The sequence below is a fragment of the Ammospiza nelsoni genome, chromosome 20 (assembly GCF_027579445.1).
Source record: "Ammospiza nelsoni isolate bAmmNel1 chromosome 20, bAmmNel1.pri, whole genome shotgun sequence".
Lineage (NCBI taxonomy): Eukaryota > Metazoa > Chordata > Aves > Passeriformes > Passerellidae > Ammospiza > Ammospiza nelsoni.
The window spans coordinates 2,899,703-2,915,225 of NC_080652.1; the positions used below are offsets into that span (position 1 = coordinate 2,899,703).

The 15,523-nt window shown below is 45.8% G+C and overlaps 1 protein-coding gene across 1 annotated transcript in view; it reads left to right on the plus strand.

Moving 5' to 3' along the window:
* The window catches only part of LOC132082091 (voltage-dependent N-type calcium channel subunit alpha-1B-like), a 316,197-nt gene that overhangs the window by 191,859 nt on the left and 108,815 nt on the right, over window positions 1-15,523 (plus strand). Inside the window, exons 13-16 of the mRNA XM_059486140.1 lie at window positions 1,302-1,414; window positions 6,675-6,787; window positions 9,752-9,883; window positions 11,364-11,436. Of these exons, the coding sequence (XP_059342123.1) occupies window positions 1,302-1,414; window positions 6,675-6,787; window positions 9,752-9,883; window positions 11,364-11,436 (431 nt within the window). The remainder of the gene's footprint in view (window positions 1-1,301; window positions 1,415-6,674; window positions 6,788-9,751; window positions 9,884-11,363; window positions 11,437-15,523) is intronic.

The following is a 15,523-nucleotide window of genomic DNA, read 5'->3' on the forward strand; positions in this document are numbered from 1 at the left end:
AGGCTTTGTTAAACACACCCAGGGATGGGGACTCCACCACCTCCCTGGGCAGCCATTCCACAACTTTATCACCCTTTCTGTGAAAAACTTTTCCCTAATATCCAACCTGAATTTCCCTTGGCACATCTTAAGGCTGTGTGCTCTCATTCTCCAGCCTGAGCTGCCCTGGCCCAGCCCCAGCTGTTCCCTGGCTCCTGTCCCAGAGCAGAGACGGGAGCTGTCCCAGAGTGCAAAGCACCTGGAATCCAGGATCATCCTGCTGAAATTTTCCTTGTATCTGTTTCCCCTCTTCTGTCTCTGTGCACCTTTGCATAAAGTTTGGCACCATCTCCTTTTTATCATTCCTGGAATCATAAAATTGAAATTACAGGAGACTTTCTTGTAGCATCTGTTCTGCTGCAGCCTGTGAGAACCTCCTGTGCTGCACTAAACAAGGTGATTAATCCCCACCTTTTGAGGTTTGATTCTTTTCCTCATCTTTTCTCCAGAGAGAGAGCTTTGCCTTCTGCTGTTTGGTTTTTCTTGGTAGTGTAGGTGGTTTTTGCCTTTTTTTTTTTGGTGGGTTTTTTTTGTTTTTAACATTTCACTCTTGCTGTTGCTTATTGGCCTCCAGATCCAAACTTAAAATGCCAAAGGCAGTGTTTGCTGTAGCTTCAAGTTCTCAAAACTTGATGTGGAAATTGAAGCCTCCAGCTCTGTTCCTTCTGCCCTTTGTTTCATCATAGGTGATAAATTTTCCCATCAAAAGCTTCCCAGCCTGTGATATGTGAAGGAAGAAGGAAACAGAAGGGGCTCTTCCATAATTACAGGGCTATAAAGGCATAATAAAAATAAATGTGGTAACAGGAGACACAACACCTCTGAATATGAGCCCTCAGAGTCAGCACTTCTGTTGGGTAGGAAGGTATTTTTATCATCAGAGGATGGTACAGAAACTTACACCCCACACCCAAAAGTTTCCATCTCTTGCAAGTACAGAAGTCCCAAAACATCTCTTAAATTAAAGTTGACCTTTAAAAATATTAGATCCAGGGCTTTCCTTTGAAATTCCTTTACAGAGACAATGAGGATATGATTTAATGCTCCTTTTCTCACCCAAGGGCACAGGTGAGCATTGCCTTCACACAGCTCATGGATGCCCAGAGAAAATTATGCCAAACTGTGCCTGGCTCCTGTTTGCCGTTGCACAGGGATTTCCTTCTGCCAGCAGGCCCTTGGTGCTGTGAAAAAAGGAACAAAATCTCCCTGCATGAAGAGCTCTGCCCACCAAGGATTAATTTAATCTCTTCTCCTGTTCCCAGATTTCGCAGAGTTTGTTTTCCTGGGGCTGTTCCTCACTGAGATGTCTCTGAAGATGTATGGGCTGGGGCCAAGGAATTACTTCCACTCTTCCTTCAACTGCTTTGACTTTGGGGTGAGTAACGTCCAGCAGGGTTGTGGTGGTGTTCACAGGAGTCCCAGGATGAGGGAGGAGATGAGAATCTTGACTCCATGTTTCAGAAGGCTGATTTATTATTTTATGATATATATTACATTAAGAGAAAATTATATATTAAACTATACTAAAAGAATAGAAGGAAGGATTTCATCAGAAGACTTGAAAGGAAAGGAATGGAATGATAATAAAATCTTGTGACTGACCAGAGTCAGAGATAGCCGGACTGTGATTGGCCATTAATTAGAAACAACCACATGAGACCAATCACAGAGGCACCTGTTGCATTCCACAGCAGCAGATAATCAATGTTTACATTTTGTCCCTGAGGCCTCTCAGCTTCTCAGGAAAAAAGATCTTAACGAAAGCATTTTTCATCAAATATGCCCGTGACACGGGGTGGATAAATCATGGAATGGTTTAGGGTGGGAGGGGCCTTAAAATCACCTAATTCCAACCCCCTTCCATGGCAGGGACACCTTCCTCTGTCCCAGGTTACCCCAGCCCTGTCCAGCCTGGCCTTGGGCAGTGCCAGGGATCCAGGGGCAGCCACAGCTGCTCTGGGAATTCCATTCCAACCCCTCCCACCCTCACAGGGAAGAATTCCTTCCCAATATCCCATCCAACCCTGTCACTCCATGTCCTTGAAAGCCCTCCCTGTGACGAGCAGGTGTCTCTGCTGTCATTCAGGTGCTGGGCGTTTGAGGATGAGTATGGAAATCCACGGGAAGTGCTCCTGAGGGGAGCAATCCCTGTATAAATTAGCAGTGAAATGCATTCAGCTTCCCTCGTTATCCTCCTTTTGGAAGGGAAGTGACAGCCGGGGGATTTCATTTCCTCCAGCCCCGGGCTCTTGGCAGCATCAGCACCCCGGAGTGCTCTGATTGCAGATTCTGTCCCTCCCATTGAAATGAGCTGATTGAAAGACAAAAAAAAATACCCCAAAAAACCCACACATCTTCCTGCTCGTGTCACCCACTGAGCAGCCTTCACCCGGAGTCACAGGGCAGAGCTTTGCAGACATCACCAGGAACAGCAGAGTAAACACCTGATAAGGTGACAGCAGGGCAATAATTCAAATCCTTTCAGTGCAGAAGTCCAGGCTCAGACTGTGAATAGCAGGGCTGGGTTTGGCTCCACCTGACAGAGAGGACGTTAATTTATTCATTAAAAGCTATTAGCTGTAATCTCTGCTCAGAGGAGAACTCCCCTCTCTTATCTGCAGTGTGGGCTGAGCAGGACTCAGGCTGTTGTAACAACCCAGATATGGAGCTTTAAATCCAGCCACGGGCACAGGCAGAGGGGCTCAGTATTGGTATTACCAACAGAGCAGGACATGGCTTGTCTGGCCCTTGGTGCTGTACCAAATAGGGGCAGCTGTGGTGTTTCACCCCACAGACACTTTTGGCTGGCTGTGTGTGTGGTGTTTCACCCCACAGACACTTTTGGCTGGCTGGGTGTGTGGTGTTTCACCCCACAGACCCTTTTGGCTGGCTGGGTGTGTGGTGTTTCACCCCACAGACCCTTTTGGCTGGCTGGGTGCTGCAGTTGGGCCCATGGAGACAAGTCCAGGCCTGCGGGAGCTCTGGTGGTGCTGGGATGGAGCTTCCCCCCATAACAGGGGCTGCTCCTCAGGTTTCCCTCTGTGGAGAAGCTTTAAGGCCATGGTGAAGGAAAGGAGTTGGCTCTGATGGAGGGTTTGGATCCAGAGCTTTATTCTGGCCCACAGGCCTCTGAACCCAGCACCAGCTCCAACAGAACTCCCTGAGCCCGTGGTTGCTGCTCCTTTGAACCCAGAAGAGCTCTGAGCTGCCCCCCACACTGGCTGCCAATTTCCTTGGAACCCCAAATCCAGGCTGCTTCCTCCACAATGAGAGCTTGTTGGGGACAGGTGATTTAGGAGCTTGCACAAGGCAAAAGCTGCACTTAGGAGGTGTCTGAGCTTTGTGGGCTGTGCAGCCGTGGCAGGGAGCTCCACCGAGGGTTTCCCACGAGGGAAAGCTGTTGATCTGTTGCTAATTCCTCCTCCTTCAGAGAATCCATAGGGATCCTCCTTCTGTCTGTGTTTTTCCCTCCCTCACCCACCTTCCAGCCCCCAGAACGAGTTCAGCACTGGAACATCACAGAGCTCTGTACCCAGTTTTGTCTGACAAACCATCGAGATGGAACCGTGCGAGCTCAAAGGGTGAAACAACAAACCAGAGCAACATCTGCCTGGGGAGCAGCACTCCAGTGGGAACCAGGCTCCCAGGAGGGGCAGATGAGGAAAATTAATTATCAGTGCCATGTACAGGGGCTGAGGAAAGGTTTCTGCTGATTCCTGAGTGCCTGGGTTTGAACAGACAGGTGTCTGCTAAGGAAGGCAGGAGCCTCCCCTGAAATGGAAAATGTAAACCCCCTCCCTCTGAATTATAACTATTTTGAAATTGTGGGGCTCTCAGGCAAAGATATGGGAATAGGAATAATAGTTCTTTAATAGGAAAATTAAAAATACAAATGCAAGAGTACAAACAAAAAAACAAACCATTGAATACTACCTGCCCCACTGTGTGCCAGGGCGGTGTCCCAGCCCCATCCCAGGGGGGCTCAGCCCTCCTGCAGTGCCAGCTGTGGCTCTGCTGCAGCAGGGATCCTGCACAAGGGGGGAGTTTTCCTCTGCAGCTCCAGGGCTGCTGCAGATGGGCCTGGGCTCCCTCTGGCCATGCAGGGCAGCAGAAAGCTGCTCCTCTGGCAATGCAGGGGGCAGAGGCTGCTGTGCTGTGCCAGGCTCAGATTGGATCCAGGCAGGAATGCTTGGCTCCTGCCCTGGGCGCAGCATCTCCCCATGGGATGCTGGCATTGGATCAGCCCTGCAGGGACACTCAGTGGCCATGGACAGCAGAGATCTCCTGCAGGGAGGGTTGGCTGTGGGAGAGAGAAAGAAACAACTGCCCCGTGGACAGCAGAGAGCTGCCCCAGCTCTGACAGATGGGGATAGAACACACACCCAACTACACCTGAGATAATGAGGGATTCCCAGTGGTGGGAGAGAAGTTTTAGTTCCTTCTTCAGGTGGCAGACACTGGAATTATCAACTATTGTGGGGTTCCCTTTCCCTCTGTATTTTCTGGAAGTTCAGGGCACAGCATGTGTTGCAGGACACTTCAGCAGTGATGGAATATTCAGAGACACCCCAAGTTTCTGTCATGAAAAGGTGGGAGAAGGAACTGTTGGCATTTGCAGTTGAGCCAGCATTAAAAAGTTCTAGTTATGAATTAGTGTCCTTCATAAAAAGATGTTTTAAGGTAGTTTGATTGCTAGAGAAGAAAGCAACGAGCACCTCTCAGTCTATGAATCACAGGATGTTCTCCTCCTGGCTATGGAGAAGGCTGGGGTGAGTTTTTCCAGTTCTCCTGGCTAATTTAGGATTCTCCTGAACTTTTTGTAACAAAGGGGTTCCCAGTGCTGCCGCCCCCATTAATCCTCCCTCCCACAGCACAAACCAGCCTGGCTCTGGTGATAACCAGTTCTGAACTGGTGTTTATGGTGTGCTCTGCCCAGCTGGGGCCCACGGGCTGTGGGAGCCCAGAAATGTTGTGTTAATGTGAATTACACCAGCAATTGGCAGGAAAATGCCTGTTTGATCCTATTAACTCTGCAGAAACCTGTGTGGGTTTAATTGTCCTTCCCAGCTGTGCTGAACCCATCACTGTTTGTCCTTTTCCTAATGAAGGATTTCTGAGAAGATTTTTCCCTTGCTTGAGGTGAATTCTCTGCCGTCCTTAAACCAACCAGAAAAACAAAATTTGAAAAGCACACCTTGATTTGGGACAATTTTTTCAGCACCCCCAGGCTGAGGGCCAGGCAGATGATGGGATATCTGTGCCAGAGGCTTTGCAGGATCTCATAATAATTATTGCTTTAATTGCTTTCCTAAAACCTCTCAGCTGCCAGAAGTTTCTGGTAGATGTTACCCAGAGCTGCTGTTCTGCTGTAGATGAGGAAATTGAGTCTTTGATGGGAAGAAGAGGATGGGGCTGTGCCCTCCTGCACCTCTGCAGGTTGTGTGGGGTGGGAAAAGGAATGACAGTGGGCTGACAGGAGAATGTTCTTTTTTGCTTTGGTTTTAAGCTTGTTAAAAACAAAAATCTCAGCTTATTGCTTGCATTTTGTGGTAAAACCCTCAAGTTTTATTTTCTGAGTCCCATCAAGTGTTGGCATTTGCAGTTGTGCCAGCATTAAAAAAAATCTAATTAAAAATTACAGTGTACTTCAAAAAAAAAGGTGTTTTGTGGTAATTTGATTGGATAGAGAAGAAAGCAACAAGCTCCTCTCTGTGTATAATCAGAGTATTCTCCTCCTGGCTGTGGTGAAGCCTGGGGTAAGGTTTTCCAGTTCTCCTGGCTAATTTAAGGTTCTCCTGAACAGCCTGAACTCTGGTTCCTGAGCCTGCCAGGGAGCTCAGCAGCAGCTGTGCCCTTGCTGGAACCCAGGACATTGCTCTGGCTGCCCTGGAGGACTCGAGACCCTGGCAGGGGGCTCAGAGACCTTGGCACAGAGTCACAAACACCTGTGCCTTTGATTTTAGCCCATGGAAACAATTACCAACTTTGTGTGAGGAGTTACAAGCCACAAGAGTTTGAGTAGAATGATAATGAATTTATCACAGGGTGAAAATGTAGAATTTTGGGGATTTAGAATGGGGGCTCAAGAGGCAAGATGGAGGAATCTGGGTGTGTCCTCCTCCTCCTCCTCCTTTGTCGTCTTCGTCATCTTCTTCTTTTTCTTCTTCTTTTTCTTCTTCTTTTTCTTCTTCTTTTTCTTCTTCTTTTTCTTCTTTTCTTCTTCTTTTCCTTCTCCTTCTCCTTCTCCTTCTCCTTCTCCTTCTCCTTCTCCTTCTCCTTCTGCTGTGATGGTGACACTTTTGGATTGGTTTGGAGTAGAGACAGACTGTCTAACATAGGTGATAGGTATTGGAAAATTATTGTAAATAAAGCACACAGAGTTCTTAGTATAAAAAGTTAACACCACGCAAAGGGCAGGGACTGTGCCACAACCCACCCTGCTGGACAGATCTCAGCAGGTCAGAGAAAGAATGGAATAGATTAAAAAAAAAAACAACCTTGAGAAGCAAAACCAACAAGTCTCAACTTCTTCTTCAGTCACTGGGCTGGGAAAAAAGAGATTTTCTAATACCTTGGGAGCCATTTCAAGCACAGAAAACCCGAGATGCCCTCTCTGAGGTGGTCTCTCCCTGCAGGTGATCGTGGGCAGTATCTTTGAGGTGATTTGGGCTGCAGTGAAGCCGGGCACCTCCTTTGGCATCAGCGTCCTGCGTGCCCTGCGGCTGCTGAGGATCTTCAAAGTGACCAAGTAAGTGCAGCTCCCTTGGCACTCACAGCAGGCTCTGAGCACCCCAGGAGATCCCTGTGCCCAGCCCCAGGGCCAGCAGGAGTGCTTTCCACATTTATCAACAATAAAATCATAATTAAATCGCTAAAAAGTTAAAAGTAAACAAAAAAAACCCCCCAATGTCGCAACCCCCTGGTGCAGCTGGCACAAAATCCCTGCCTGCCCCTACCTCCAAGGTCTGCACTGGGGACAGGAGCAGATTGAATCTGCAGATGCAGAATTCCCCTTTCCTTGGATGGGCAGTTGGAAATTCTGGGAATCCCTGAGCCTGGATTTACACCCAGGAGGGATTTTAAGAGCCCTTTCTCTCCTCAGCCTCACATCCAGGTTTGTCTGCCCTTGGTTCTCAGTGGGCTGACAGCAGAATGTCTTTCTTTGCTTTATCTTCAGGCTTGTTTAAAACAAAAATATTGTGTTATCATTTGTATTTTATAAAAATCCCAAGTTTTTAATATTTTTATAGAAATGTCAATTGGTAAAAATCTCAAGTTTTATTTTCTTTCTAAGTCCCATCAACTTCCCAGTGATCCGATGACAATTCCTTAAGTGGGAATGACAGTGGGCTGACAGGAGAATGTCCTTTTTTAGTTTAAAGCTTGTTTAAAACAAAAATCTCAGTTTATCACTCATATTTTGTGGTAAATTTTTTTTTTTTTCCTTTCTGGGCCCCATCAACTTAGAATGTCTTTCTTTGCTTTATCCTTAGGCTTGTTCAAAACAAAAATATTGTGTTACCTCTTGGAATTTGTGGTAAAAACCCCGAGTTTTATTTTCTTTTTAAGTCCCATCAACTTCCCACTGATTTGATGACAATTCCTTAAGTATCCAGGCTCTGGAAAAGCAGCTTCCCTGGGGATTGCTGGGTGCTAATCCTGGGGCTGAGCTGCTGTGCTGACACAAATCTGAAATGTGTTCCTGCTGCCTGGGCTGGGAATGTTGGAGTTTTTCAGCCTGGAGGCTCTGAGGTGGAATTTTCACTCAGGTTCCCACAGCTTTTCTGTTGCTTTTGTGCTCCTGCCTTGAGTTAATGTGTGCTGGCTTCAGCAAACAACTCCTGTGCCATCTCCAAACCCATCCAGAGCCGTTTTTGCAGGATTGCTGGAGAAATTGATGACAAATTTAGGTGCTCCTGCTGTTGTTTTCCACCTTAGTTTTTACACCATTACCTCTTCAGTGCTCCCTTGCTTCCATCACTCCCTGAATTCTTCATGGCTTGAAGTAATAGGAGCAGGGACAGCCTCTCCCTCCAAAAATACCTCAACCACCTTAAATAGATAAAGAAAATCTGAGCAAAACACTCATTTGAAGTAAGCAGGAATGAGTTTTGTAGCTCTCTGGGGCTGATTTGTACCTGCTCCTTGTTTATTTCTAATTATTCTTATTCAGATCCAAGGTTTGTGTGTGGTACTGGGTCATTTGTTGTCCTCTGGGAAAAACAGAGTGGAAACTTTAAAGTTTTGTAAATGTTCAGCAAGAAAGTTGGGCACCTGCACCAAAAATGTCACTGTGCTTTACCTTTGCACTGATTTATGTGTGAGAAACTCCTGGGTTTGCAGCAAATGCAGAGCAATTTTCAGCAGTTCATTTTACCCAGAGCTGCTGAGATCTGCTCTTGCTGATTTTTTAAATATCTTGGATGTTTTTGCAAGTTACAATTTTATTTTTGTGAGTTCTGACCACTGATTGCAGTCAGCATGATAAAGGGATGAAACATGGAATAATTTCGGTTGGAAGAGACCTTCAAGGCCATCGTATCCAACCAGTCTTTCCAAGGCCACCACTCACCCATGTCCCCAAGTGCCACATCTGCAGGGATGGTGACCCCACCACTGCCTGGGCTGCCAGGCCAGGGCTTGACAAACATTTTAATGAAGAAATTTTTCCCAGTACCCAACCTAAACCTATGTGGAACCATTTGAGGCCATTCCTTCTTGTTATTGCTCATTCCTTGGGAGAAGAGATTTAACTTCACAAACCGAGCTGAGGGCTCTGCCCCTTCTCAGGACAGCAAGTGACACTCAAGCCACTGATTCTGAAGTTCCCCTGCCTTAATTAAGTGGATTTTTCATCCAACAAGACAGAATTGAGTTCATTGCGTGACCAGAGCCAGGTCCCTGCAGCTCCCAGGGGCAATCCTGCCTTATCCCAGTGTCTGAGTGAAAAGCCAGGTGTCTGCTAAGGAAGGCAGGAGCCTCCCCTGAAATGGAAAATGTAAACCCCCTCCCTCTGAATTATTTTAAATTGGAAATTAATGGGCTCTCAGGCAAAGACATGGGAATGGGAATAACTTAATAAGTTCTTTATTAGGGAAGAAAATTAAAAATAAAATAAACAATGCAGTAAATCAAAACACCACTGCCATAGTCAGACCATGCCCTGCCCCCTGTGTGCCAGGGCGGTGTCCCAGCCCCATGCCAGGGGGGCTCAGCCCTCCTGCAGTGCCAGCTGTGGCTCTGCTGCAGCAGGGATCCTGCACAAGGGGGGAGTTTTCCTCTGCAGCTCCAGGGCTGCTGCAGATGGGCCTGGGCTCCCTCTGGCCATGCAGGGCAGCAGAAAGCTGCTCCTCTGGCAATGCAGGGGGCAGAGGCTGCTGTGCTGTGCCAGGCTCAGATTGGATCCAGGCAGGAATGCTTGGCTCCTGCCCTGGGCGCAGCATCTCCCCATGGGATGCTGGCATTGGATCAGCCCTGCAGGGACACTCAGTGGCCATGGACAGCAGAGATCTCCTGGAGGGAGGGTTGGCTGTGGGAGAGATAAAGAAACAACTGTCCCATGGACAGCAGAGAGCTGCCCCAGCTCTGACAGATGGGGATAGAACACACACCCAGCTAAACCTGAGACACATGGGAAAGAAATTCCTAAAAATTTCTCCCCAAAGGCTCTTCCCCAGTCATGTCATCCCCTGGCTGCTCTGATCCAATGCAGGTACTGGAATTCCCTGAGGAATCTGGTGGTCTCCTTGCTGAACTCCATGAAGTCCATCATCAGTTTGCTTTTCCTGCTGTTCCTGTTCATCGTGGTCTTTGCTTTGCTGGGGATGCAGCTCTTCGGAGGGCAGTAAGTTGTTCGTTTTTTGGTTTTGGGTTTTTGTTTGTTTGTTTTTGTTAAAGTCAGTATTAAATTGTGAAACTGAAATTTTTGTTTGGACTTTGATGTTTATTGGTTTTTATTTAGGTTCTAGTTTTCAAGTTGTAAGTTTTATAGTAATTTCCTTTAACAAACTAAAATGGAGTTGTATCTCTTTTTTTACAAGGTCTTTTAAGGACAAACTGTCTAATTAAGAAATGATAGTTAAATTATTTTTATTTTTAACTCAATAAGTAACTATTTGTGTCTTGAAATGTGTTTTTTTTAATTTAATTACACAATGCTACTTAAACTTATGAAGAAGAAGGTAAAGAGGAAAGACTAGCTTCTGTCTTAAAACTTTTGTTTTATATAATATATATAAAAATTTGGTTTCTATAATATATATGTATTCTAAAACTTTTAACTCTAAGATTTTTTACTTTGTGATATTACACACTTATTTAAACTACACACTCATAATCTTCCTTTATTATTTAAGGAAGGATATTATTATGCAAGGTTTTTTTACGGCTTTAGGTCAAAGGTAGTGTTCTCTTGAGGGTTAGTGTCTGTTAGTACAGAAAATTAAAAATTTTTAGTAACTAGGTTTCTAACAGTGAGTCTGAGGAATCTTTGTTCTTCCTGCAAGAGTTCACATCCCTGGTTTTCAGGGCTGGGGATAGGGAAATAATTCCTGTTCTGGTGTTTTCCCTGGAGCTGGATTCTTTCCCAAGGGAGAATGTCCCCAGTTTAAAGCTCCCCCAGCATCCCCTGGTGCCCAGGACACCCAGAGCTGAATCAGGACTGGGGGCAGAACTTTCTGTACTGTTCCTTCCCTGGTAACCAGAGTGCCATTGTATTTATCCACTATAAAATCTAATATCCAATTATAAAATATAATGGCACTCTGGAATATTTTCCTGCTGGAGAACACAGTTTGGTTGGATCTGATTATTCTCATTAAAAATGCCAGCAATGGTGAATTTTGCAGTAAGAACCATCACAGGGTTAGCATTTAACTCCAGCCTCACTTCTGAACTGAAATAATGAAATGGTTTTGTTTGGTCTTTTATTTTCCCAGTCAATACCTATTTTATCTTTAAAATGGTAAAAAGAAATTATCTGCTAAGAGAGTCATTTCAATTTGAGCTTTTACACTTGAGGATGAAAACTTCTTGGAATGGCTCATTCTGCAAAATCATTGGAGATTTTGATTGTTCATTTTAATTGGGGATGAAAATGAATTTCAGAGCATTGGAATTTTCTCTGGGAATGAAATTGAGTTTTTGCTGATGGTTCTGTTAAGCACCTTCTGAGATGTTCCCCACCAAGCTTGCCTGGGGTGTTCCAGCCAGGTGGAACAAATGTTGCTCCCTGACTTGGTTTATGGGATGTTAAAGGGTGTTCCAGGCTGCCTGGAGCTGCCTGTCCCTCCCCACTCCTGTTTTTATTTCTCCCTTCTCTCCAGGTTCAATTTCCAAGATGAAACTCCAACCACGAATTTCGATACCTTCCCTGCTGCCATCCTCACAGTCTTCCAGGTAAAGCCATTCCTTGTCCTGGGGCAGTGCTAGAATTGAAATTCCTGTGTGTTTCTTCCTGCTTTGGGGGCAAACAAGTCCCCAAAAGTCTGTGGAATTTAGGAAAGGGGGAGTCCTTCCTTCTCATGTGTTTTACTTTTCTGACTGATACATGCATCACTAAAAATCAAATTAAAAATCAGTGCTGTGGTATTAAGGAAAACTAGAACAAAAGATTTATTGCTAGGGGGCAAAAATGCTGATAATTTCTGTTAATTAAAATTTGTGTGTGCCCAGGCTGTGCCACATCTGGGTGTGCTCTTTGTGTTCTCCAGCCCCTGCCCACAGAGTTGCAGCTCTGGCACATGCAATGCTTGGATTTAAAGCTGAATTTTGCAGCTGTTTTCTACCTGTTGTTTTAAAAACCAATAATTTAAAATGGTTTGAAATAATTAAAAATAATTAGAAAATAATGTTTTCAGGTGTTTCCCAACTCAGGAGAGCTGGGGCTGCTCCAGCTGCAGGTGACCCTCACAGATTTCATTTCTAGCTGTGTCCTGCATAGTGTGGGCTCTCCCTGATCCAGAATTCCCCAGATCTCAGCAAGGCCTGGCTGATGCATTTCAGTGTCATGACCCCAAAAGGAGATAAAAAGGAAGGGAAGGGGGGTGATGACAATTTCTGGATTAAGACAGAAAAAGAATCTCAATGGATATGTGTCCTGAGAGCTCTGCAGGAGCCACAGCCCAGATGTGAGGCAGGTTCAGTGCTCACCTCACAGGATATTGCCCATCACGGGGGATTAAGATTTGCATAAGATTTGCATAAGGATTTTCCTGCTCATCAAAGGAAGGGCTCAGACAGGTATTGCCAGGGCGCAGCTCCGGATATGAGCCCTGGGAATGTTGGTTTTGCTTTGGTTTGGGACTGGAACTGCCTGTGGAATACTCAGCTGGAATATTTCCTGTTAGTCCTGCAGTGTGGGGGGAAGGAAAGCACATGGGTTTAAGACATTTGTCTGGAATGTCAGGGGTAGGAGTTAACCCAGCAAAAGCCATCAGCCCTGGATTCACTGTGGTCTCCCTGCTCTCCCTCCATCCCATTCCTTCCCTGAACTGCAAACTCCAGCTCAGTGTTTCATCACCCTGGGGTTGGGATCCCTTTCCAAGCTTTTGTTCCATAACCTCAGCCAGGCTCAGTCAGAGACCACATTCAGTGTGCTGAATAAATAAAGTTAGATACGCCCTGTCCCCCTGTACCTTTGGAGATTCTCTGTGTAAGAAGCTTCTCAAAGAAACCCTTCTGCCCTCTGCTTTAGCCCATTTTTATCCCAGCAGCCCTGGCTGGGTCATGGTCCTGTCACTGGACACCCAGGATGTGTTTTGTCCACCTGGCAGCTGGCTGAGCTCAGCCTGAATTCCCTCAGAGGAGCATCAACCTTCAGCTCCAGCTCCTGAGGAAGTCCCTGTGAGCTGAATGCCCAGCTGTGAATAATCCAGATACACACACAAACAAGATCCATGACACAGAGCCTCTGGAAGGCAGAGTTCTGTGTTAGTCACCTGTGCCCTGCTCCCTGATTTCCACTGGCAATCCTCACAGGCTGCTGAGGCAGAGCAGAGCAGTGGGGAGAGCTGGAAATGAGGGGTGGAAGTGGCAGGATGGGAGCAGAGCTCTGCCTGCCCATGACACACAGAATCACTGGGCTGGGTTGGAAGAGACCTTCAAGACCATCGAGTCCAACCCAGCCCCAACACCTCAACTCAACCCTGGCCCCCAGTGCCACATCCAGGCTTTGTTAAACACACCCAGGGATGGGGACTCCACCACCTCCCTGGGCAGCCATTCCACAACTTTATCACTTCTTCTGTAAAAAGCTTTTTCCTGATATCCAACCTGAATTTCCCTTGGCACAGCTTGAGGCTGTGTGCTCTGGTTGTGTCAGTGCTGCTGCAGACAGAGCCCAGCCCCAGCTGAGCACAGGCACCTTTCAGGAGCTGTGCACAGTGATGGGGGCAGCCCTGAGTCTCCTTTTCTCCAGGCTGAGCACCCCCAGCTCCCTCAGGGGTTCCTCACAGGGTTTGTGTTCCCAGCCCCTCTCCAGCCTTGTTGTCCCCTCTGGACATGCTCAGTGTCCCAAGGTCCTTCCCAAACTGAGGGGCCAGAGCTGGACACAGCACTCAGGGTGTGCCCTCAGCAGGGCCAGGGTCTGGCTGTGGGTCAGTGTCAGAGCACCCTGTCTGTGGGATATGATCCCTCAGGCACCTCCCTTGCACTGCAGCCCCTGGAAGCAGCACAATCCTGTTCCTGTTCCTGTCCCACCCTAAACCTGTTCATTATTCCATTAACATTTCACCGCAGCTCCTGACATCTCCTTTATTCCATCACGTGCTGGCGCCTCAGTATTAAACAGTGAGCTGCACTCCAAATGGTCATTTGGGGCAGCTGAGGGCAGTTTGGAGCCTGGGGAATAACAAAAATAATCCAAATACACACACACAACATCCCTGAGCACAGAGCCTCTGGAAAGCAAAATTCTGTGTTAGGTATCTGTGCCCTTGCTCCCAAGCCCTCATTTGCTGTGCCTCTCCCTCTGCAGTGCTGTCCTTCCCTCTCCTCAGCAAAAATTCCTTACAGCATCCCTAAAGAGACCTGAATGAATTTCATTAACTGCTTGAGGACAGAGCCAGCAGATCCTGGATCCTTCAGGCTGCTCCCTAATTATTTAAGTAATTCCTGCAGCTGATGGGTGACAGTGGGAAGGACACCAGCTCCTCCTTCCAGAGCCTCAGGGAGCATCCTCAGCTTCTCCAAGCAGGCTGCTCAGTTTAGATTATTTATCTCTCTGCAAAAACCCCATAAAACATCTCTTTTTTTTTTTTTTTAACTTGATCTTTTTGTTCCACTCCTAAATAATCCAAAAGTTGGATTTTGAACCCAGACCCTGCTGGACTTCGCAATACCTGCAAATCCTGATGTTCTGCTTGGAAATAGAAAAGTTCCCAGTGGTTGCCCTTTCCATGAATATTTGTGTGATCAGAAATCACTTTATGGCTATTCCCAGAAAGCAGGAGCAGCTGTGAATTCATGGAAATTCTGTGAATGCACATTTGTGGACAATACTCTGCATAATTGAGTGGCAGATTTGAAAGCCCAAAGCCCTGTTCCATATTCTGTGGTGCAAATCCAGAGTAGCTCCAGCACTGTTGGGTCTGAATCCTGATTTTGGAATTATTTGAGGCTGAATTGTGCATTTGGGAGAGGAATTGGTGTCTGCTCTGGGTGTCCTTGTGTCTGGACTCACTCTTGCCCAGTGCTGTCATCAGCACCATCCCTGCAGCCAGAAATTTCCTCTCTCTCAGCAGCTGCCAGCCAGGCTGGAGTTTGCAGGATGGAATTTGCAGTCATTCCAAGCATCCTGCCCATGGAACTCCATCCCTAGAGTATACTGAGGGCTTACCACTTTTTATCTTCTTTTATTTGTTGTGGTTTTATTTGGTTTTGGGTTTTTTGGTGGGGTTTTTTTGAGTTTTGTTTGTTTGTTTGTTTTTGGGTTTTGTGTTTTGGTTTTGGGTGTTTTCTAATTGTATTAACAAAAAGAAAAGTTAAGTTGTTAAAAGAATAGTAACCAGGAGCCAGTTATTTTTTAGTCAATTTAATACTACGTCTTTTGGTTTTAAATTATAAATTCAAGTCAAAAATAAAAGAAAATTAGGAACTGTTTATTATAAAATGAATTTATTTGTTTTATACATTTAGCTCCTGGATACTATGAAAGATTAAGTCCTTTTAAGTTTATTGCTTTTAGACTGTTTAGAGCCAATTTTTTTAAGGTAACTGTAAGAATAATTGACCCCCCAAAGCAGCTTTCAGTTTAGGAAAAATTTTAATTAGTTTTCTTTTGTAATCAGTTACCTAGAAACTCAGTTTTGAATTATTTACCCAGCAGTTACCAAAATTGGACACATTTAAATAACTTGATAATTTTTCAATAGTTTTAAATTTTTTTTACTTGTTTGTATCCTGTGTTGTGAAGTATTTACCTTTTGCAGGTCCATTTAAACTTTGACACTTTTCCCCTTGCTTTTGTAAAAAAAATATGGCAGTT